The sequence below is a fragment of the Eulemur rufifrons genome, chromosome 1, assembly GCF_041146395.1.
Source record: "Eulemur rufifrons isolate Redbay chromosome 1, OSU_ERuf_1, whole genome shotgun sequence".
NCBI classification, from domain to species: Eukaryota; Metazoa; Chordata; class Mammalia; order Primates; family Lemuridae; genus Eulemur; species Eulemur rufifrons.
The window spans coordinates 42763288-42786620 of NC_090983.1; the positions used below are offsets into that span (position 1 = coordinate 42763288).

At 33.3% G+C, this 23333-nt stretch overlaps 1 protein-coding gene across 1 annotated transcript; it reads left to right on the forward strand.

The window, feature by feature from the left end:
• The first annotated feature begins 358 nt into the window (after positions 1 to 358).
• Positions 359 to 20450, forward strand: ZSWIM2 (zinc finger SWIM-type containing 2). Its single transcript, XM_069469873.1, has 9 exons — positions 359 to 558; positions 2074 to 2150; positions 3500 to 3540; positions 10138 to 10348; positions 11741 to 11992; positions 15167 to 15251; positions 15974 to 16086; positions 18109 to 18262; positions 19190 to 20450. Exons 1-9 carry the CDS (start codon positions 394 to 396, stop codon positions 20000 to 20002), a joined length of 1911 nt encoding a protein of 636 aa, XP_069325974.1. The 5' UTR covers positions 359 to 393; the 3' UTR covers positions 20003 to 20450.
• Positions 20451 to 23333: the final 2883 nt, after the last annotated feature.

Here is a 23333-nt window from a genome sequence, read left to right on the forward strand (position 1 = left end):
GAGCCCAAATGTAAGCAGGTTTGCCACTGTCCTAACATGCAGATTTCACCATCCGTGCCTGTGAAAAATCAGAAGAAGGAATGCAAGAGATTTGCCAGCTGTCGGTCTTCAGCCGCCAGCTTTCAAATCCACCGGCTGACTACCAGAAACACTCCCCCGTCGGGAGCATCACTTCAGAAGGGTGTGCAGGCTGTTGCATGCTGCTGCATGCTGCGGAATCCTCACCCTCCTACGCCTTTGTGGCCCGCTGTAGCTCGGCGCAAGGCATGCCGGGACACCGCGGGGCCCCAAACACCGTCACCAAGGCAACCAGCCGCACGCCGTTGTCATGGAGACTGGCAGGCGCCTAGGAACGGCTAGCTGACCCGCCACCTCTGCCCGCACCCAGCTAGGATGCTTCGCCGAGGCTATAAGGCCTCTGAAAGGCGAAGACACTTGAGCGAGAGCGTCAGCTGGCAACAAGACCAGGCGCTGAGCAGCAGTATCTACCTCCTGCGAGAGATGGGCCCTACCGGCTTCCTGCTGAGGGAGGAGGAGCCGGAAAGCAGGGATTGCCGAGTAACTACTGCTTCCTCCCCCCCCGCCCCCGTTCGCCTCCGCCCCTGGCCCGGCCTACCCGTAGGGTCCCCCCAAGCCCACCCAGGATGTTTATCCACCCTGACAGTCCCTGCAGATACTTGCTGCGCCACCCCAAAGGCGTTTCCCCGTGAGTGTTCCAGACGCTAAAGACGTGCAAATTGCAGAAGGAAATAGTATTTATTAGAAAAGTTTCTTTTGGGAGCTTAGGACCTCAAATTACATCCAACTCTTACAAGAGGATGGCTGTTGATCTTTAGGCTTGAAAATGTTAGAGGCTTGATAGTAATATTTGGTTTGAGTAGAGGAAGATGTGCATGTATAGGGACAGGGAGTATATGAAATACTCTGTACTGTCTGCTCAGTTTTGCTGTGAACCTAAAACTGTTCTAAAAAATAAAAGTTTATTAAAATTTTTTAAAAAGTGAAAAAAAAATAATACTTGGTTTGCATTATGTGCGTTCTTGTATCTGTTGTTAGCGGTCACTAGCCCTGTAAATCAAACGAAATTAAAATACTATTAATACAATCTACTTACACACTGTAAATACTTGCTGACTAATTAAAATTGGTTTCCCCTTTACTCTTTATTGACGCTGAAGCTATTATGAGACCCTTTAATAGGATGGTTTAAATGGCAGTATCTTGGAAAGGTCTTAATGAATAAAAATTTTTTTTTATTTTGCTGAAAGACAACAGATATTTCCTATTTGTATATCCCATTCTCACCACTCAAAAATCAGCCACCGCACTACCTCCCAGGAATTGATTTAGAAAATTTTAATTTAGCCCTCTAGTGGTAAAAATTAATGAAATAATTGTTTTTTTTACAACTTTAAACTCATTAATTGAAATATTAACATTATATAAATAAAATATATATGAAATGAAAAAAAAAGAAAATTTTAATTTAGTGCCATGCATTTTAAGAACTGAATACAATTTACCAGTCTGTGCTTATTTAAAACATCCTTTTTTTTAACTTTGTTGCTTACAACACTTACTGTATTTAGTAAGTTGTTTTAGGTAATATAGTCTTGGTGAATAAAATTTGTTCTCTTATGTAAAATTAAATTTAATAAGGTAAATTCAATTCAAATGCACAAAAAAACAAAAATCCAAAATGAGCTATCTTACAAAAGGCGTTTAGTTCCATACCAGGGTAGAATTTTCTTACAGTAAGAAATTTATAGTTTTGGGTTTTTGTTTGCTTTAGATTTTAAAAGTAGATGTTTTCCCCTGCCTGAGTACAGGTCACTTAAAAACCATCCTAATTAACAATGCAAGTTGTTAACCAAGGCAAAGAATTAGGAAGTGAAAAATCAGCCTAGAGACTGATACCAAGAGTTAAGATTTCCTAGTAGACTTTATTTAACCTTTTGTAATCACCTAAATTAAATTACTTCTTCAAATCTCTTTTAATCCAATTATATATGGACTTAGTTTTACTCTAAAAATTAACTGACTTTTTTTAAAGTATGCATTTTTCTTTTAAAGGTTTTTCTAGGAAATCCTCATGTTTGTAACTGTTCCACATTTCTGAAAGGAGGGGAACTTTGTAAGCATATATGTTGGTAAGTCACTTTTTAATGAAGATCTTCCACAAAGGAACATCTTGGTGTGTAACATATTCATGGTTTGAGTACAGCAAAGTTAAAGAAATTTGGTATAGGGGAAATATAAAGTTAAGATGGTCATAGCTTACCAATAAATTTTTTAGTATTTCATTTTATTTTGACATAGGAATTGAAAGTATTCACCCTTTTTGTACTAGCCTATGTTGGTCAAGTTTCAGAAAATTTTCCTTTTCAGTGAACATTTGACTATGAATCTTTCAAGATGGAAGTAGGATTCTATTGAAGATTATGTCTATAGAATCTGAAATTTTCCTCTAGTGTCAGAATCTATTTGTAGAGTAATCCCCAGAAATGAAAAAAAAAAATTCTCTCCATTTAGTTTAAACCCAACTCAACTCATTTTGTTTTGTCTACCTATAATCATACCAACAAATCATTAATATATTATGATAAATAATTTATAATTGATATTTGAGGGAAAAAATAATAAATTAAGAAAAGAGTATCTTATAGTTCTAATGCTTTTCTTTACAAGTAAAAAAAACAATATGTAACTTATTTCTAATGCTTTTCTTTACTAAGTGTTTTGCTGTTTTGTTCTGATTTTTATTGAACATCTACTAACACAAATTATTTGCTCTAGTTGACATAAAGATAAAAATATGGTCCTTTTAAAACTTGCAATTTGGTATTATGATTATACTTAAAATAAGTTCTTCCCGTTTTTATTTTATACCAAGGCAAGGACATTCTGTTCTGATTATTATGTGATGTAGCTTGTTTTGTACAGTATTTTAATCATAAACTAAATGGAATATAATCCAAATGTTTAATATACTAAATTATACTTAGTACATTTAAATAAGAATTTAATAAGTATTTCTCACTTTTAAAGAAGTTACATTCGATTGCAATTGATGAAATTTGAAAATATTTTTTCTATCATACATTAAAGTGGTATATGTAGGAAAACAGTCATTTGGTACTCTATCCAGAAAATTACTCCATTTCCAGGGAAGTTTAAAAGAAGAGCTATGAATACCTAAATCCCCTCTCTATCTTCTCCCTGTAAATGACTATATGTATGTCATAAGAAATACATGGACTTTCTTTATCACAGATGTCTTTTGTTTTCATTAGTCATACCTTTTTTCACATATGCTTAATTTAAAATATAAGTTTAATTAATATTGTAACAGAAAATTGGTAAGTTTTAAGTTTATTCATATTACTTTCAGCAATGAAAATCTTATAATTCTATTCCTTTTCTAAAAGTTAAAAAAAAATGTCTTTTAAGGTTATGTCAAAATAAATCCTTTAATTTTTTTTCTACTTGTGAATATTAGGGTCTTGTTGAAAAAGTTCAAGCTTCCAAGGAATCATGAATGTAAGTTTTGAGGTTTTCTTTACACTAATTTAAGGTTAACAAATATAAAAATGTTTTATTTAAGCATATTCTAAAATTGGATGGTTTCCTAAAGATCTAGTAACTATCTATAGCCCAGCTTGTTACACTTAAAGACACTTGGAACATTCTTCTTCTTTAATAAAAAAATGTAATTTTATATGTCATTTTCAAACTCAAAGGCACTTAAAATCAGGACTGAAACAATGGCCAGCTATTAAGTAGAAAAAATTTCCTTTATGTATTCTAAGAAAAGGTTACAGTGGTTTTTGTATCTAAATTATGTTTAACTGTGAGAAAAATAGCAAATGTCATTTTTTAGATCCCAGAGACAGTAGGCATAGCACATAATTTCATTCAAAAATATTTACTGGCAAATTATTTGCAAAAATATATATTTTTAGAGTAAAAAATAATTTTTAATTCAGTACTTAAATTGAGTTTAGAGTCAGGCATATAGTTGTATAAGTTAATAATTCAAGAGTCCTCAAAAATAAAAGAGAAAGAAAAATAATTTTAATACTGGTCATTTAAATTTGTACATTTTATAATAAAGATACTGTCATTATGAAAGTGTTATTATACCTGCAGTTGAGAAGTTGTTTGACCTATACTAGATCTAAGAACTGCATTTTTAAATATATTAATAAATGTTGGTAATATTCATAAAGAATTAAAGTGATAATCAGTTTTCAACTTTTTTTCAATTCAAAGAATATTGGTATTATTTAGGCAAGTTCATGTCCCCCCAAATATTTTATACTTACAATCACAGTAGGCACATTTAAAAGTTATACCAGATAATAAATTTATATTAGTGTTTCACAGGGATTTTTCTTTTGTTCTCTTCTTTCACTCTACATATGCTTTTAGAATTGTCTCTCATTTTCAATGTCTCTGTTAACTCTTTATCAGTGATTCCCACATCTTATCAATAGACCAGTATTTCCCATTGCCTTCTGGGCAGCTCAATTTGGAGATCCCACAGGCATTTTAAATACCAAATTTCCAAAAAAAGAAAAAAATAAATAAATAAATACCAAATTTCCCCCATCTGTGCTTCTTTCTTGTATTCCCTCCCTCACATATTGGCTTTCCTTTTTATTTCCTCTCCAAAGCTAAAAACCTTGGGATTCTCCTGGATTTTTTTTCTCTCTCATCCTCTTCTCCCATACATCTACTCATCCTATAAATTCTGTGTATTTTATATCCTACCTATCTCTCAAGTGTTTCATTTTTAACATCCTCATTCTCCCCTTTGTTCAACCTTCCTCAGCCCTTAGTACCATTCTGTGTAGCATCCTTGTCTCCAGTGCCTGCACTTTGTACTTCCTCATTCACACTCTAGACAAAACAAAAGGTTCTTTCTAAAATGTCATCCTCTCCTTAATCCTTTCTCCCCGTCCCTTCATGCATGATGACTAGGTTGTATGATTTCATACATATTGTTTTCTTTTCTGCTTCTCCATTTTACCCACCTGAAATTAAATGTTGACCTCCTCTCAAGTCTGTTATTCTCTACATTGTTTTTCTATATCATTTTCACAAACTTCTATAGTAAGGCTGCCCAAGAGAAATATTGAGCTACGTAAGTACTTTTCTAGTAGTCATATTATAAGAAGTAAAAAGAAACGGGGAAATAATTTTAATAATATATTTTAACTTAACCCAATACATCAAAATATTATCCTGTCAACATGTAACCAATATAAAAGTTATGAGCTATTTTACTTTTGTTCGTAGGAAGTCTTCAAAATCTAGTGTGTATGTTATACTTACAGTGCCTCTTAATTCCAGCACTGTATTGGAAATACTTTATCTGAATGTAGCCTTCAGAAAATTTTTCAGGTGAAAAATAGATTCACATAATATCCAAATTGTTACAAAGATAATTATAACTTTTTCAATAACTTTAGATTATTAGCTTAAATTAAAAATTCAGTTTTTCAGTCATACTAGCCATATTCCAAGTGCTTAATAACTATATGTGGGTAATGGCTACTATATTAGAGAGTGCAGCTCTACCCTATTTAATTCAGCAAATATTTATTATGCTGCATATTAGCCAGGAACTCTGCTAGGTGCTTTTTTTATAAATTGAATCATATAAGTTGCTAATTATTTGGATGTTTTTTATTTACAAAAATAGCAATTTCACATGGATCAATCTAATATTTTATGTTGTATTATTCTTTGCATTTCTTGAAACCATTCATTTAATCTACAGTAGGGAATTTTTTAATGTTTAATATTAATCCTATATATTTTGAAAATTTATACTTCCTACTGAAACAAAGATTTTTCATATCTTTTATATTTAAAAGAAGTTTTAGTAATCCTAGCACTCTGGGAGGCCGAGGCGGTTGTTTGAGCTCAGGAGTTCAAGACCAGCCTGAGCAAGAGCAAGACCCCGTCTCTACTAAAAATAGAAAGAAATTATATGAACAGCTAAAATATATATATAGAAAAATTAGCCGGGCATGGTGGCACATGCCTGTGGTCCCAGCTACTCCGGAGGCTGAGGCAGGAGAATTGCTTGAGCCCAGGAGTTTGAGGTTGCTGTGAGCTAGGCTGACACCACGGCACTCTGGTCCGGACACCAGAGTGAGACTCTGTCTCAAAAAAAAAAAAAAGAAGTTTTAGTTCACACTGAGAAAATCCTTTGTGCGTAATATAATACTAGACAGTGTAGAAATATTCAAAGAAAGTAGAAGTCTTAATGACTTTGAAATTTATCATTTATATGAAAGCTAGAACAAGCATACATGAAATTAAAGTAATTTAAAGAAAGCTATAAATAATTATTCATTAGGGTTATGTAAAGTATGTAAATAAGTGTGGAAGGAATGGTTACTTGTAATGCTTGTAATGGAGGAGGAGTGTTTTGAACATCATTCATAGATTCTCTTCTAAAAGAAATCAAAAAACAATTATCTACATTCTAGTGGTGCATGTAAGAAACCTGAGACTCTCTTTTCTTTTCTTTTCTTTCTTTTTTGCCTGGGCTAAAGTGAGTGCCGTGGCGTCAGCCTAGCTCCCAGCAACCTCAAACTCCTGGGCTTAAGCAATCCTACTGCTTCAGCCTCCCAAGTAGCTGGGACTACAGGCATGTGCCACCATGCCCAGCTAATTTTTTCTATATATATTTTTAGTTGGCCAGATAATTTCTTTCTATTTTTAGTAGAGATGGGATCTCGCTCTTGCTCAGGCTGGTCTCGAACTCCTGACCTCGAGCGATCCACCTGCCTCAGCCTCCCAGAGTGCTAGGATTACAGGCGTGAGCCCCCGAGCCCGGCCTTCTCTTTTCTTTTTGAAGACCTACAAAGATGATTTTATGAGAATTTTATTATAAGAAATATAGTTTTCAATACTAACCATTCTTTTTCCCACAAATATTTTCCCAACAAAACCTAGATTTATCACCTAATGGTTTCTTCTAAATACAATGACTAGTAAATGCCATCTGTTCCTTTTGTCAATTAAATATTTATGAATAAAATAAAAAATACATTAAAGAAAATTTTTCTAAATTCCCACCACAAAGATATAATAAACTTTCTATTTTCTACCTTTTTTTAATGATTTTATATGTATGTATGCCTAATAGTCTGTTGGAATTCTGTGTTCTGCTTTTATCACACAGTTACTTTTATATTTTCAATGCTATGTAATCTGTGTAATTAAAGTCATCAAAAGCTAATATTCCACTGAATATGGTATATGATAGGTAATTTAACATTTTCACATTATTAGGCATTCCATTGTCAGTTTATTTCTAACTACTTGTTATATTCTTTGTATGAAACTTTTTCTTCTTTTCAATTATTTCTTTAGTCTAAAGTCTCATTAATTGGATTTTGGAGTAGAAGTGTTATTATTTTAATGTCTGCCTCTCATATGTATTGCCAAATTGAATTTCAAAATACTTTGGCTGATTTGCAATGATTTCAGCAATATATCAATTTCTTCAAGTTTTGGTTTTTAGATTCATGTTTTAGGCACATTTTAACCATAGTATTAATACTTAAGCATACAAAGAAAGATATTAATAGCATATTTAAGACTCCAACAAAAATAAAGACATATAGAAATATTCTGCCATGTTAGTAATATTCCTGTAATTTTAGAAAAAAAGATAGTCACGCAAAGCAGGAAAAATGCCAGATGCAAGGATTGTAGTAATCTATATTCATTCCTAGTAAATTAAATAAGAAAATAGTTTACAAATTCTCCCGCACATCTAATATTTCTTTATAGAAGATCTAAAATGCCTTCAAATAACTTTTTTAAATACAAAGGAAATAATACAAGAAAAACAAAGCATGAAATTTTATTTATTGTTGTTTATTCAGTAAGTTTTATTCATTGTTTGTGTTTCATTCTTATTTTTTTTTTTTTTTTTTTTTGAGACAGAGTCTCACTCTGTTGCCCAGGCTAGAGTGAGTGCCATGGCGTTAGCCTAGCTCACAGCAACCTCAAACTCCTGAGCTCAAGCGATCCTCCTGTCTCAGCCTCCCGAGTAGCTGGGACTACAGGCATGCACCACCATGCCCGGCTAATTTTTTTTTCTATATATATTTTTTTAGCTGTCCATATAATTTCTTTCTATTTTTAGTAGAGATGGGGTCTCGCTCTTGCTCAGGCTGGTCTCGAACTTCTGAGCTCAAAGGATCCGCCCACCTCGGCCTCCCAGAGTGCTAGGATTACAGGCGTGAGCCACCGCGCCCAGCCTCATTCTTATTTTTAACTCACTTTTCTTTGATGCCAATGAAATTGAACATCTTCTATTGCCTTGTTTACTATTCGTACTTCTTCATGTGAATTGTACTTTGGCTATTTATTGGAATAAAACTGCAAACTCTTCTTAAATATTATAGGGATTACTCCTTTTTGCAAATGTTTTTCTAATCTGTTATAAATCTTTTCTCTATTCTCTATAGCTTGATTAAATTTTGTTATACGTATACAATTTTTCGTGTTGTTAATATGGCCATTTTATATTATTTCAGTCCTTTAAGATTGTCTTTCTTCCATAGTATTGATCGTCTTTGGGGTGTTTTTTTCCTACTTTTTTATTATTATTTTTGTTCTTCATTATAGCATCCATGTGTAGTTGTGTTAGTATAAGTTGGAGGGCGGTATTTGCTTTGAATTAATTTTCTCCGTACTGCTACCCTGTTATTTTAGAAATGGTATTGAATAGTCCTTCTTTTTCTCCTTGTTTCATAATGTTTGTTATATAAGAGCCTTCTTATATATTATATTTATTGTTTGTATGACGCATTGTGATGTCAGATAAGGTTAGCTGCCTTGCTTTTTTCTTTCAGAATATTCTTGTACAATGTCATACATTAATTCTTCCAAACTAATTTCAGAAGAGTTTGTTTTGCCCTTTTATTTTCAAATTCATGTTATACCACACAGAACAGTTTATGGCCAGCTCCTTTTATGAAATTTTATTCTTCTGTATTTCTGCTGCCCCAGAGAATCTTCTTTCCCAAACACACAATCTTTTTTTTTTTTCCTCTCCTTTTTTTAGAGAGCAGATGTTGCTATGTCTCTGTGACAAATAGCCCTAACCAAAGTAATGGTTAATTAAAGTATGATACCCTCCCACAATCCACCTGCCACACCACCTCAGACAAGAACAGAGGTTTCTGTGTTTAAATATAACTATGGCGTTTTCAGGATTTTTAGTATTTAAGTGGGGGTCTTTCCAGGAAAATGGAGCTTTTCATTATCTTGCTAGTAATTTTTAATCTATATGTATTAAAGAATGTATAAAATGAATAGAACTCAGGGGACAAATAACAGCCAGCATTTAAATTATGGCATGTTAAGGAGAGGGAAAGGGAAAGGGAAGGAGCATAGGGACGGGCCAGAGAATAAAGAATCTAGGATGTCTTGATCAAAACTATAGGCACTTAGAACACAATTTCTTATAAGGACAGCAGGATGAAGAAAATTTAGAATGCACAGAATGCATATCCCAATGGTACAGGCAATATAGTTACTGATAGATCGTCCTGAGCAACGCTAACCAAATTTGTGACAGACATGGCTAATAAGACACTCTTTTGGAAGGACACAAAACTGAAACAGGAAAATAGGCACAGTTAATTAAGTCTTGCTCTTCCATTACCCATTCACTTGTTTGTTTGTCTAACAAATACTAATTACCCCTGTTTCCTCTTTATGCATTTGTGCCGTATTTCTATTAATACTCTTGTATCATATATTGATAAAACATTTGTTCATGGACAAATGAACAAATCAAAATGTAAGGCATGATTATTACCACAATCTAAGGATGAACACTATCATATCCAAAACCCTTACAATGCATTGTTTGCACTCTTTTCAGTAACAAGAAAAAAAAAGATAATTTTCATTCTTTTTAAAAATGACTCTTTTTGTCCCTGAAAGGAATACAAAGAAGTGGTCAGTGTCAGTGTAATAATTCAACCAAAACCGTCTCTCTGATTTTTGAAAGAAAATTCTAACTTTCAGCATAAGTTATTGCATCTCTGTATCTCCGATTTTGCCACCAAATTTTAATACTTTGGGATTTTTCACTAGCTGCTTTCCAGTTGGGTCTCGTAGAAGGAGAAATAAATGACTTGCTGCGGGGGATACATCGAGTTCAAACTCCCCAACCAGGAACCAATTACGAAAATGCATATATTGAAGAAGATGGGTACATTGAACAGAAGGAAATTGGTTCAGAGGATATCTGCTCTATTTGTCAAGAGGTGCTTTTAAAGAACAAGCTTCCTGTCACATTTTGCAGGTGATGTCTTTTTCCTTTGGATTCTAAAAACTTATGAAAAGTTCTAATTTAACATGTTTGTAATTGATTACATTGTGAGACATATTGATAGAAAAAAAAGAAAGCTTTACCTATAGCCAATTTATATTTAATTAGCATTCTTTTATTTCCTGACATATATGTTGTGAGAAGTCCTGTTCTTACTCTAAACATTTCTGAGCTACATTTTAACAGTGAAGATTAAAACAGAACTCCAGCGGGTATGGTAGCTCACGCCTGTAATCCTAGCACTCTGGGAGGCCGAGGGGGGAGGATTGCTTGAGGTCAGGAATTGGGGACTGGTCTGAGCAAGAGCAAGACCCTGTCTCTACTAAAAATAGAAAAATTAGCTGGGCGTGGTGGTGCACACCTGTAGTACCAGCTATACAGGAGGCTAAGGCAGGAGGATCCCTTGAGCCCAGAAGTTTGAGGTTGCAGTGAGCTATGATCATACCATTGTACTCTAGCCAGGGCAACAGAGCAAGATCCTGTCTCAAAAAAATAAAAATAAACAGAACTCTACAATTATTCCTCCCCCCACTTTAAGTAATGAATGTAGGATAATTTTCATGTTTTTATTTTATACAAATGAATAAATGCCATGGCTTATTGTATTATAGTTACAAAGAGTTTTCTGAAAGTAAAGATTATTTTTCTTTGAAATTATAAGAATTATTTTTGGTTTTTCAAAATTCCATTTTTAAACCTAAATAATTCAAAATTTCATTTATGCACAATGTTTATTGACAGTCTCATATTCATATTATTCTTCACAGCACCACAAAATTAAACTTAGAAAATTTAGGCAACCATTTGCTATCAAAATTTTTTATTCTTTCTTTCTCTTGATTATTTGACAAAATTTTTATCCACACTGTAGTTTTTCATATGTCTGTTTATATTGCATATTGTAAAATTAACTACTTCCCAAAATATTATTTGTCTTAGCAGATATTTCTTAGGTATTACCATGTATTATGTGATATCTAGAAAAATAAGGTGATACCCTACTCTCAGTGAAGCATTTTATTTAATTTAAAGAACAATGAATAATTATCATTATAATTTTATTTTGTGTTAAGATTATATTTATTCTCTTTACAAATGAAAACTATTTTAATGATGCAAAATCTTTCACCATTTCATTGGAATTGGGGAAAATTAATGTTTGGAATTCTCATGTGTTAAAGATGATAGATTGGATAGAGTGTGTGTGTAATTAAGCTGTATCTGGAAAATCAATTTAGGGTCTATTTTGGAGAGAATAAAGATGGTAGCACAGAAAATTTTATTTATATAAATATAATATATACAATGTATGTCTATAAAACTTTGCTGTATACAAATGGTAAACTTGAATTTTATTTCTGATAGGTTTGGCTGTGGCAATAGTTTCCATATAAAATGCATGAAGATCTTAGCTGATTATCAGAATATGACATCAAACACTTCCATGTTGAAATGTCCTCTGTGCAGGAAAGAGTTTGCACCATTAAAACTTATTTTGGAAGAATTCAAAAACTCAAGCAAACTTGTGACTGCAGCTGAGAAAGAACGACTGGACAAACACCTTGGAATTCCCTGTAATAACTGTAAACAATTTCCAGTTGCAGGGAAATGTTATAAGTAAGTGTTATCAGTAAAATTAAAAGCATCTTTTTTTACATTAGGAAACTTGGAGCATTAGAATACCTATTCTTTAGCCTGCCTTTTCCTCCATATACTATATTCAACTTACGTGATGGATGCTGTAATAAGACCTCCAGACTGGTGATCTATAGCAGTCTAGCATCTAAGAATTGCCATCATTGTATTTTCTTCACTTGTGCAAGGAGATTGGCTTTGCACTTGGTCTAGGTTGAGTCTGAAGTAACACCCATCCTAGAACCTCTGGACACAGGCTTTGTGCTTTGGCCTAGATGAATTTCCAAGCTTAGAGCCCTGCTTGATCTCTCACCGCCTGTAACTTTCTTTGAATCACCAATGAGGTCATTGCCAAAAGCTCCTAAGATTGAGCCAGAGTAATATTGACTAGATTAAATGAATATTTAATCAAGGTCCTCCTACTCCAAATTGCAATGAGTGTGGGTTTTGTTTTCTTTCATATCTAATACCTTAACAATGACAACAGAAACAAGATAATTATTAGAGCCAACAATTTTCACTACTTTTCTAAGTAACCTCCAAACTTTACCACAATTTCTACAAAACATTAATTAATTGCTATACTTGGGAAATTGTGTTTTCTTAGTTAAAATTTTAATTTAATGATACATTAAAAAGAAAATATCTTGCTTCAATCTTTGTTAAAATTTTCTCTGGCATGCATCAGTTTACTTTTCAATCTTCCTGGAATTACATTATGATGAACCCAACATATGTATATGTATTTTTAAAACTCTCTCATAAAACCATAAAACTTTTTTATCACCCCCAATGGCTAATTATAACTTTCTCCTTTTAATGTAGTCGTTTTCTGTATGTGTTACACAGAAGAAAATTAATTATTAGCAAAAGTCTTTATTTAAAAATGGGTGGCCTGAGAAGGATCCAAAGGAGCATTCTAACTTGAGGAAGAAGGGCAGGATTTTTATACATGTTTAGCAGGAGGGATTCAGCTAGTTTCAGGAATGTTGGTTAAAGAAGGTCCTAGGAAAAGGAAGGACTTGATCTTTGGTATTAGCAGCCATCAGTTGGGCAATTTAAATTTTCTCAAGAGGAATGGATAGGAACAGTAAGGGGCTAAAGTCTCATGTTAAAGTTGGGGCTAGGAGGAACAGTTATGAGAGATAAGGACATACAAGGGCCACAGTGTAAAATTCTCAGTCCTTACAGTCATGTATTCCTCAAATGGTTAATGTATGGCTTCAGTGGATTATCTTAAAGATGGTCAAATCTAGCTTTTAAGTATTCTGTTGATGACAGCACACTCCTCTGTCACTTTGAGTTTTCTGACTGCTCTTTCTGTCTTGGTGGATTATTCTTCCAACTACCCCTAAATAAATGCATTCTCTACTGTTCTGCTCCCTGCTCTCTGCTCAACATTGTCCTTTGAGAATATCATCTCTTCTCATAACTTCTCTTCTATGGATCTGACTAACAAATTATTCATCTCTATCTCCATCCTCTTTTACAAATTAAAGAATGCATTTTCAACATTTGTGACTCCATTTTCCCTCTAGTCCCTCAAGTACTGACATTGTAGTCATCAGCCTGAAAAAATATTTCCGATAGTTTAGGAATAGATTGAATAGGACACAAGATAAAGTAGGAAGCTGCTTAGTTCCTTTTTTTTTTTTTTTTAGAGACAGGCTCTCTTGCTCTGTCACCCAGGCTGGAGTGCAATGGTACGATCACAGCTCACTGCAGCCTCAAACTCCTAGGTTCAAGGGATCCTCCCACCTCAGCCTCCCGAGTCACTGGGATTACGGGCATGAGCCACCATGTCCAGCTTCAGTTCCTTTTCATTAGCGTTTCATAAATTAGCTACTTCATCTTTTAAGAGGAATTTTAATTCCAAAAATATTAGGTATATGTTAAAATATTGAGATGCTTAACTTTTTCTAGCCCACCATACTTTGATGTATTGAATAAATTACACCATTGCTCTGACCCATTGATGTTAATTATTAAGAATCTTCTTTGTGTGTATAAATAGTAATAATGAATAAATTAGCAATTGCTTCTTCTAAGATGTCTGAAGGACATAGTTTCTAAAATTTCTCATGGAAATAATCTTCTAAATCTTTGATAACTTGAATAGGAAAATAAGTTTGTCTATAGGTAAGAATATTGTTTAATAAATTATGCTGCAAGTAAATGAAAATTCTCTGCTTGTGACAAAATTTGTCTAGAAGATGTAAGCTTGAGATTGTGCTTGTGTGGAAAGTGTTTTTCTTAATTTATCAATAGTTTTTATTCAGACCTTTTATATATTTACCTTTTTCCATTCTGTGGGGAAAGAGAGAGAATATAATTTCTGCTTTTAAGAAGTATGCCACTAAGTGTAACTCTAGCACTCATGAAACAATTGGAAAGCAACACTGAATAATCAAATGACAGAATATCTAATAGGCTGTATGTAGATCCTATAGGAATTTAGAGAAAGCGATAAATACAAGCTAAGTTAGTCTGGGAAGGCATTATGGAAGGGACATGTGGTGGGCAAAATAATGGCCTGCCAAATATGTCCACATCCTTAGGTCCACAACCTGTGTGTAGGGTTGCATGTCATAAGGGAATTAAGGTTGTAGATGACATTAAGGTTTCTAATCAGCTGACCTTGAAATATGGAAGTTATCTTGGATTGCCTGAATAAGTCCAATGTAATCACAAGGGTTCTTAAAAGTGGAGGAGGGGAGCAAGAGAGTCAGGGGGAAATGTGGCTGTGTGGCTGTGGAAGAAAGTCAGAGAGATGCTACATTCCTTGCTTTAAAGATGAAGGAAAGGGTCATAAGTTAAGAAATGCTGCCAGCCTCTCAAAGTTGGAAAGGGCAAGGAAATAGATTCTCCCCTAGAGCTTCCAAAAAGTAACAGAGCCCTGCCAATCCCTTGGTTTGGGCCCATTGAGACCCATGGCAAACTTCTAGCCTACAGAACTATAAGATAATAAGTTTTTGTTGTTTATTGTTTGGTATGGTAGTTTTTACAGCAGCAATAGGAAACTAATACACAATGTGACTTGAGATGAGGCCTGTCATGTTTGGATAGTTGCCAGGTAATTTTGGTCAGAATTTATCACCCAAAACCATTACAATAATTGGATTTTTCTCTTTCATGTTTTGGTGTTTTGCATTTTAGGTGTACTGAATGTATAGAATATCATTTATGCCAGCAATGTTTTGATAGCGGCTGCCATCTTTCTCATACATTTACATTTCGTGAGGTACAGTATCCATCTTGAATCTAATATGGTGTTTGTATTTGTCCTGTTGTAAAGCTAAGTAAATCTAAGAATAAGAATAGATAACACTCTGAAATAGAACTGATTAGTTATTGAAAACCTAGTAAAAACCATATTTTAAGAGAACTCTTTATCATAGGGATATACAAAACAACCAGTTCTTATATGGATGATTTATAAAATCCAACACAGTAACAAACATCTGATGACATTATAAATAAATCTTAAGAACAGGAATTGTAGTCATTAAACTTGAAAATCAGTTTTTAAAAAGCTCTCAACATTACAAATCAGCTTATTGTAACATAATGTAACATATTAAAACATTTATGGTTTCCTCTTAAAATCAACAATAATGAAACATGGAATTTCATTGAGATCATTTGAAATGTACACTTAAAAAGTATCTCCTGATGCTGAATAATAATGCTATCTTCTTCTTACTATACAAAATAAAATAAAAAATCCATAGTTATCATTCATTGTTTTTACTTTAGAAAGTAGTAATGCCATTATAGTAAGTATGCAGCAGTATATGAGACTAATAATTTATAAATACTTAAATGTAGTAAAAAATAATACATGTTTAAAACGATGAGCATTCATATTATTTTTTGTTATGCAGCCTACTAATTTTAATCCATAAAATAAAAATTTCCATGATTTTCAAAGTTATTTATACATCTACCTTTTACATATGACAGAAGAGAAACCAAAGATGGAGATTACTAGAAAAAAGATCAGATGAAGTTGTAAAATATATACATATTAAAAATGAGATGGAAGAAAAGATGCCACATTTTCAAGAAAAGCAAGGGTGAGATTCTCAGTAGAATTTATATTTCTTGTATGACTTGGGATCTTTGAGTAATTTTTCAGTTTGAATAAGTTTTATTTATCCTTTTATTTAATAAATACTTAAGGAGCACCTCCTATATACTAGGTGACATGACAGCATGCAAATGAAAAGCAAGGCTCTAGGGTCTGACTGCCTGAATCCAATCCTAGTTCAACCACATGTTGTCTATGTGACTTTCGAGCTAGTTATTTCATTTCTCTCTGCCACATCTGCCACTTTTTCACCACCGTTAAAATGGGGATAACTGTAAAATCAACCTCATAGGAATTTTATGAATATGAAATGAGTCAAATAATGTTATCTGTTATTACCATTAATTTTACCAGAGATTATCCTAGGTAATAAGGGATATAGTAGTTTCCTCAGTAATCAAATAATCATCATAAGTTATATAAAGACAAGATACAGGGGGACCTGAAATTTGCTTTGAAATAATTATCTCTGGGGCAGGAAGTCTTTTCTGCTTCATTTTCCCTCTCTCTCTCTACCCCTACTCCCCACTCCCATCGAGAAAGAGTGCTGAGCAGGTTGGTCATATTTCAGAACATTGATTAGGCTGCTTACTAGTGGACAGGCCTCCAGGCCTCTTGCCGTACTCCTTTTCAATTAAGCAAAATTAAACATACTGTGTATTATTAACAGAATATGAACTTTATAAAATATGTACAAAAAAAGCTATTTTTAAAAGGAAATGAGATAAAGTTGAAATTTAAAAAAATAGTTTCAATGAATTAACCAAACAAAAAGTATGCTTGTTCTCACTAAATACATATGTGTACATATAATATACCCACATCCACACCCCCCACACACATATATACATACACACATATATGTAAGTTTTTATCCAAACCCCATTTGATAGTTAGCCCATGCGTCGGGTACTCTGCTCACCTTGCAGATGAGAGCACTTACGGGCATAAAATGAGCCTATACAAAGGCTCTGCAACTCCATTTTCCCTGGCCAGGTATTACACTTCATCCTATTGGAATGATAGGATGCATAACTAAGGGTTGGACTTAGGAGATATTGGGGAGCAGGGAGTTAGAAAGGAGGACATTGGGGGAAGAAGGAAATTCTAGGCAAAGAAAATGGAATAAATAAAAGAAGAGAGTTTCAAGATTAAAAAAAAAAAAGAGTGGATAACAACCTTAAATGAATCCTAAAGATACACATTTTCAATTTAGATTAGACGACCTTGGTAAAAGCAATTTTGGTAGTATGATGGAGATATATCTGGAAAATAAAAAGGAGTATGAACTTATCTGAAAAATATATTTGTACTTTCTTCTAAATGACTTTTGTATTATAGGAATACATCTGACCTTTTAATCAAGCTTTTGTTTTTAAATATTTGTTTTATCTGTTTTACCAGTTGCTAATGGCATCAAATAGCAGTTAATTCACATTCTATCATCTTAGTTATGTTAGTCAGTGCTTTTGGTACAAAAATGGGGTTGGTACTTTTAGAGTTACATTTGTATAGTCTGACAGTATTGAAGTGGTAAGCATATGCCCCAGGGAAAACGAATTTCCTCTTAGATTATGATCTGCCAATTTACCATAGCAGCCTGGGATATTTAATGTGACTTACTCTATGCTTCACTTCCTACCAGATGAGTAAATTGGGTGGTGTTTTTCTAAATACATGCCTCAGTGTTGGTTTAGACTGAAATAAGTTGAGTATATATATGGTTCGCATCAAAATTTTGTTCTGGTTTTATTGACATTAACGTGCAGATCAAAAATTTCAAGTTTATATTTTTGTTTGCTATGACTAAAACTTTGTTCTTTATGAGGTTGGATCCACCTTATCCAAGATCAATATAATAGATTTTTTAACTTTATAATGTATGAGATTTATTATCTTTGCTTCAAGAAAAACTGTTACGTGATTTATATAAAGTTTATTTACTATGCTATTTATTACAACCTGGTAACATATGAACATTCATGTCTCTCTGCTTATTCTCATTCAGCCAGGTATACACACCCAAACACATTGTAAAGTTACTGCCTCTCCTACTGATTACAAAGAATAGCAAGATGCTTGCTCCAGGCTACCAGTGTCGACTCTGTTTGAAGGCATTTTGTCTCGGTCAACATGCAAGATTGCTGCCATGTGCTCACAAGGTAACAGTTACATCATTTTAGTTTGACTTTCCCTGTAAGATCAGTTTTCACAAATGAAGTGATAGTTTAAGTCTTTCTTTTTACTTTTTAGTTGTACTACATTCAGAGATGTTCAAATTGTACAATATATGTAAAAGAATTGCTGCAGAGACTATTGAGAAGGCAGTTTCTGCCCCCTGAATATGTATTCCTATTGATTAGGACTCATTTCTGCATATACTACCTACAAAAGATAAAATAGCACTTTAAGTTAGATTCCTTTACATACTTTAGTTATCTGTGGGGAGAAAAAGCTTATAAAATACTAACATTTTGCTATGTATTTTTATGATTCTTTAGATGAAACAAAAATCCCTAAATTGATATACTATTTATTAGTTTATTATGTCATATGAACTCACTAGAATCAGTCTAATAATTCTTGATCTATAACCAAGTTTTTTCTGAAATAAAATTGTTTCAATAAATAAACATTTATAGCTTTAGAGTCTCCCTTACTTAAAATGGCTGAATGTTTTATTAATTTTATATTAATTTTATTATTTTATATCTTACTGTCATCAGATCCATTTTCAACTCTAGTTGGTTATAACTTTTAGTTTTTAATATTTTTTACTCAGAAATAATTAGACAGCAATGAAATTAATAGCTTGAATAAGTAGTGAGTTACAAAATTACAAGAGTGATAACCATGAAAGGCTTTGCATTTTAATGTTAAAATGGAGATCAGTCCATAAATCAATCACTTATATTTGTAAGTAGACTTCTTCAAAATATTTTTATAAAACTTGACAAATTATAATTACCTTCCATTTTTGCTAGCTTTAATAATCACACAATTATGAAACTGGGGGAAATTTATATAATAATATACATTATGAACAAGATAATTATAGCTCTGATTAATTTATAATCTTTATTTTTAAGTTTCATAGGAAATGTATTGACAATTGGTTATTCCACAAGTGCAATTCATGCCCTGTTGATGGGCAAGTTATATATAACCCTTTAATCTGGAAAAATACAACAATGAATGGACAAACACAACAGTCTATTTCAAACATAGACATCATTCATCCATCAAAGCAGGAAGAATCGGAACTTTTTATTCCTGGTACTGGATTAATCTTAAAACAAAATAGACCTGGAATTTTACCTAGCATATCTCAACATAATTCTGATAAAATGAATACACCTCAAAGTCCAACAGATACCCATCAGAATATAACAACAGATGATCTGTGCTCTATCAAATTAGATGATTCAAATTCAAGAAAATTAATCTACGAATATAAAATTAGCCAACATTTCCCAAGGTATTTTCAAGATTTACCCACTGAATCATTTCGGAAAATATCATCTCAAACATTTCTTCCTTCTATTGATCAGAAGAATATTATATGTCACACTGGAATGGAAAGCCCATGTATCAGTGAAAAATATCACACTGGTCAAAGCCAGAAGACGACCAAAGCCTATAAACATATTAACCACAATCCAAAGAAGACTCTTGGTATGAAAATAAGAGAGGATGACAAGAGATCAAATACTTTACTTCCAGAGGATTTAAATCTTATTGCCAATTGGGGTACAACTAAACTTAGTATGTCTAAAAGGCATAATAATTATATGGGGAAAATTAGACAAAAATGTACTCATCTATCAAGACAGCCTATGCCCCCATCTTTAAATACAAAAAGTACTGAGCTATCTTTAATATTGAAAGGAGTTCAATTGTGAAAAAGTATTTTTGTGTACTATCAGAAAATATTTGAATATTAAATATGAAAAATGTTTTATATGTAGAATATAAAAAGTATATATACATTCTTAACAAATGTGTATAAAATTCTCTGTTGTCATTTTTGCCTGCTTGTCTATGACTAATTTAGTATACTTAAAGGAAATGTTCCCATTACTTATAAAATTTAAAGCATTAATAATGTGTCTTAATGAGTATACCAGTATGTTATAAATTATGAATAATTTTTAGAGCCTTTGTATCTTATTTTACAGTGATTTTTAAAAATGTTTTTACTTAAATTAATGAAATAGATTTTCCCTGCTTCAAGTCATTGTTTTCCAGTATGTTGCTTGATAGCATATAACATGCAGCAATTATTTCAAGGTACTTTTGTACTTTTTGCATTTTCCTGGCGCTAGTAATGGTCACAAATCTTTAAGAAAATCCAGATGGTAGTTTTCTTTTCCTTTATTCTCCTGGATTTTCTTAAAGATTTGTGACCATTACTAGCGCCAGGAATATAAAATATATTATATTTTATAATATAAAATATAAGCTATGCCACATCTATAATGGTTTTACTATTTTATTTTTAAGAAACTTACATTTTATAAGTACTACAAAATTTCTTGATACAATCATTATTAAAGGATCTGTTTTTTAAAGCCTGATCTATTTTCAAAATAATTAACCATTGTTTCCAAAATATTCATTTGAAAAAATATAACCCTTAGACTCTTATTTATTTTTTTAGAGATGAGATCTGGTTCTGTTGCCCAAGCTGGAGTGCAGTGGTGTGATCACAGCTTGCTGTAACCTCCAGCTCCTGGGCTCAAGCAATCCTCCTGCCTCAGCCTCTGAAATAGCTAGGACTATAGACATGCACCACCACGCATGGCTAATTGTTTATTCATTCATTTATTTATTTATTTATTGTAGAGATAAAGTCTCACTATGTTGCCCAAGCTGCTCTTGAACTCCTAACCTCAGGGGTTCCTCCCACCTTGGTCTCCCAAAGTGCTGGGCTTATAGGTGTGAGCCACCACTTCCAGCATTATTTTGTTTATTTTTAAATGCTATGGTTCAGTGGCCTTTCAAATATTATTTTTTAAAACATTGATAATATTACTGATTTTTATTATTTGTAAGAAGGTAAAAACTTCACATGATTTTTTTTTGTCATGGTGGTAATGGCATACACAGTTCTATGAAATCTTAAAGATATAAAGCAAAGTTCTTTGAAAATTACATTTGAATTTAAAGAAATGATTAATTAGAGGTTAATCACAAACAGAAAGTAATTACCAAAGTGTAGTTCAGAAACAATAACTGGGAGTTAATTAAAACATGAGCTGCATTTTTAAATTGAATGAATGTTTGGCATGTTTCTGATACATAAATGGATGGCCAAATTATCTGTCAATAATCCAGAATTTTATCAGCCTATTTGTCTTGAAAGATAGGGTCAAGGAAACTGCAAGATAATTTTCCAATTAATCAAATTATTTATGTTCTCATAGACATTGTACTCTCCTTTTAAAAATAATCCTTCAAAAAATAAGGATAAAAAATATTTTAGAAAACAAAATATATGAAAGAGCTATAAAAAAATAAGAAATTGGGGTGCTAGTCAAGAAAAACAATGATGCTGTAAAATTCATTTTTTAGTTACAAGAAAGACAATATTGACACTATTCTTATACTAGTCAAACTTGTCAATGATCATTCTGCAATTATTATTGTAGTTTTATTATTGCAGTAATATATTATGTACGAAATACCCATGATTACAAAAGGAGAATAGAAATTAGCTATTACAGTAACAATTCCTTGACTGTATAAGCAAGCTTTGCCCAGAGTTGGGTACGTGAATTAGGTGACTCAAAGACGGGAAGTTAATTTTTTAGTTTGTTATTAGGCAAAATAAATTTCACAAAAGGTGTCTGATTTCTAAGATTAAAGGTCGTCTTATTTGTAAGGATGAAGAAATAGCCTGAGTTTAGCATAAAACCGGCTCATGGTCAATGATAAATGACCTGACAGGCTACTCAGGGTAAAGGCATGTGGATGGACATATGGATGAAGGCACTGCCAAAAGCTTTCTTAGGAAAATTTTTTCTCCCCACTGTCTTTTAAGGCCACTCCTAGTCACGGAGAACGGTTGCCATCCATTTTGTTTATACCCACATACTCAGCTGACCCATTTAGAAACCAAGCCCAGGTTTTTTCCTTCTCTATCAGCTGGTCGTAGGTATGGAGCCAAAGGAGAGGCACTGCCCAGCATTGGTGGATAACAGGGTGGTCTGGACTCTCTGTCCAAGCAGCTTAACTTCTGATAGTGTTCATGGTCAAGTCTGGATTTACCAGTTCTGTATTATGATGGATTGTTGCTGGGCCCAACCAACTTTATGATGCAGTGGATCTGACAGACCCCAGCTCATCATGGGCATTTACGGGTAAATGATCAGTCAATTGGTATCCCATGGTCAGGTGCTCCATCTCTACCAGGGCATGAGTTGTTTTTCAAAGGCATATTGCATGGCTTTGTTCCAAAACCTCAAGGAACATATATGTGCTTCCCCAACTTGGGCTTGCCAGAAGCTCCACAGATCATCTTTCCCCACCACCAATACCTCTGATGCCGTAGAGTCTACCAGGTTATATGGCCCAAGCAGCAGAGCTGCTTCTATCACTCTCTGGACCTATAGCAAAGCTTTTCCTATTCTGGGTCTTTCCAAAGCTGGCAGCCATTGGTATTGCCCAGCATATGGACCACAGCAGTATTCTCAACTATAGTATAGTGGAATATGCTGCCTCCATAACTCAAAGATACCTACCTGGTATTGACCTTCCTTCTTTGTGGTGAGAAGCATAAGATGTAATAATTTGTCTTTTATTTTGGAGTGAATGTCTTGGCATGCCCCATTCACAAGAATCCCCAAATTTTAATAAGGCGAAGGTTTCTGAATCTTTGTAGGATTTATCTTCCATTCTCTTGAGCACATGTTTCTTACCAAGGAGGATGATAGCAACTGCTTGCTTGTCTGGCTCAATTGACATAACAGTATTGATGCAGTGAATCAACGTGTTGTTCTACAGGACATTCAAATTGTCCAGAGAACAGGAGAGTTAACATAGTCCTAGAGCAAAACTGTACAGTATAATATTGCTTATTCCATGTGAACTACAACTCTTATCTGACCATATTAATGGCATTTTATCATATACCTGAGGACATGTTGATCTCCTCTAACAAAAATACAACATTGGGCATGACTGCAATTGGGGTTATTACTTCACTGAATTTGCAGTAGTCTGCTCTTATCT

Coding starts and splice junctions, on each gene's coding strand:
- ZSWIM2 (XM_069469873.1), top strand. CDS start 394: ATGCTTCGCCGAGGCTATAAGGCCTCTGAAAGGCGAAGACACTTGAGC. Junction 11,993..15,166: donor GTTGCAGGGAAATGTTATAA/GTAAGTGTTATC, acceptor TTTGCATTTTAG/GTGTACTGAATGTATAGAAT. Junction 15,252..15,973: donor ATACATTTACATTTCGTGAG/GTACAGTATCCA, acceptor TACATATGACAG/AAGAGAAACCAAAGATGGAG.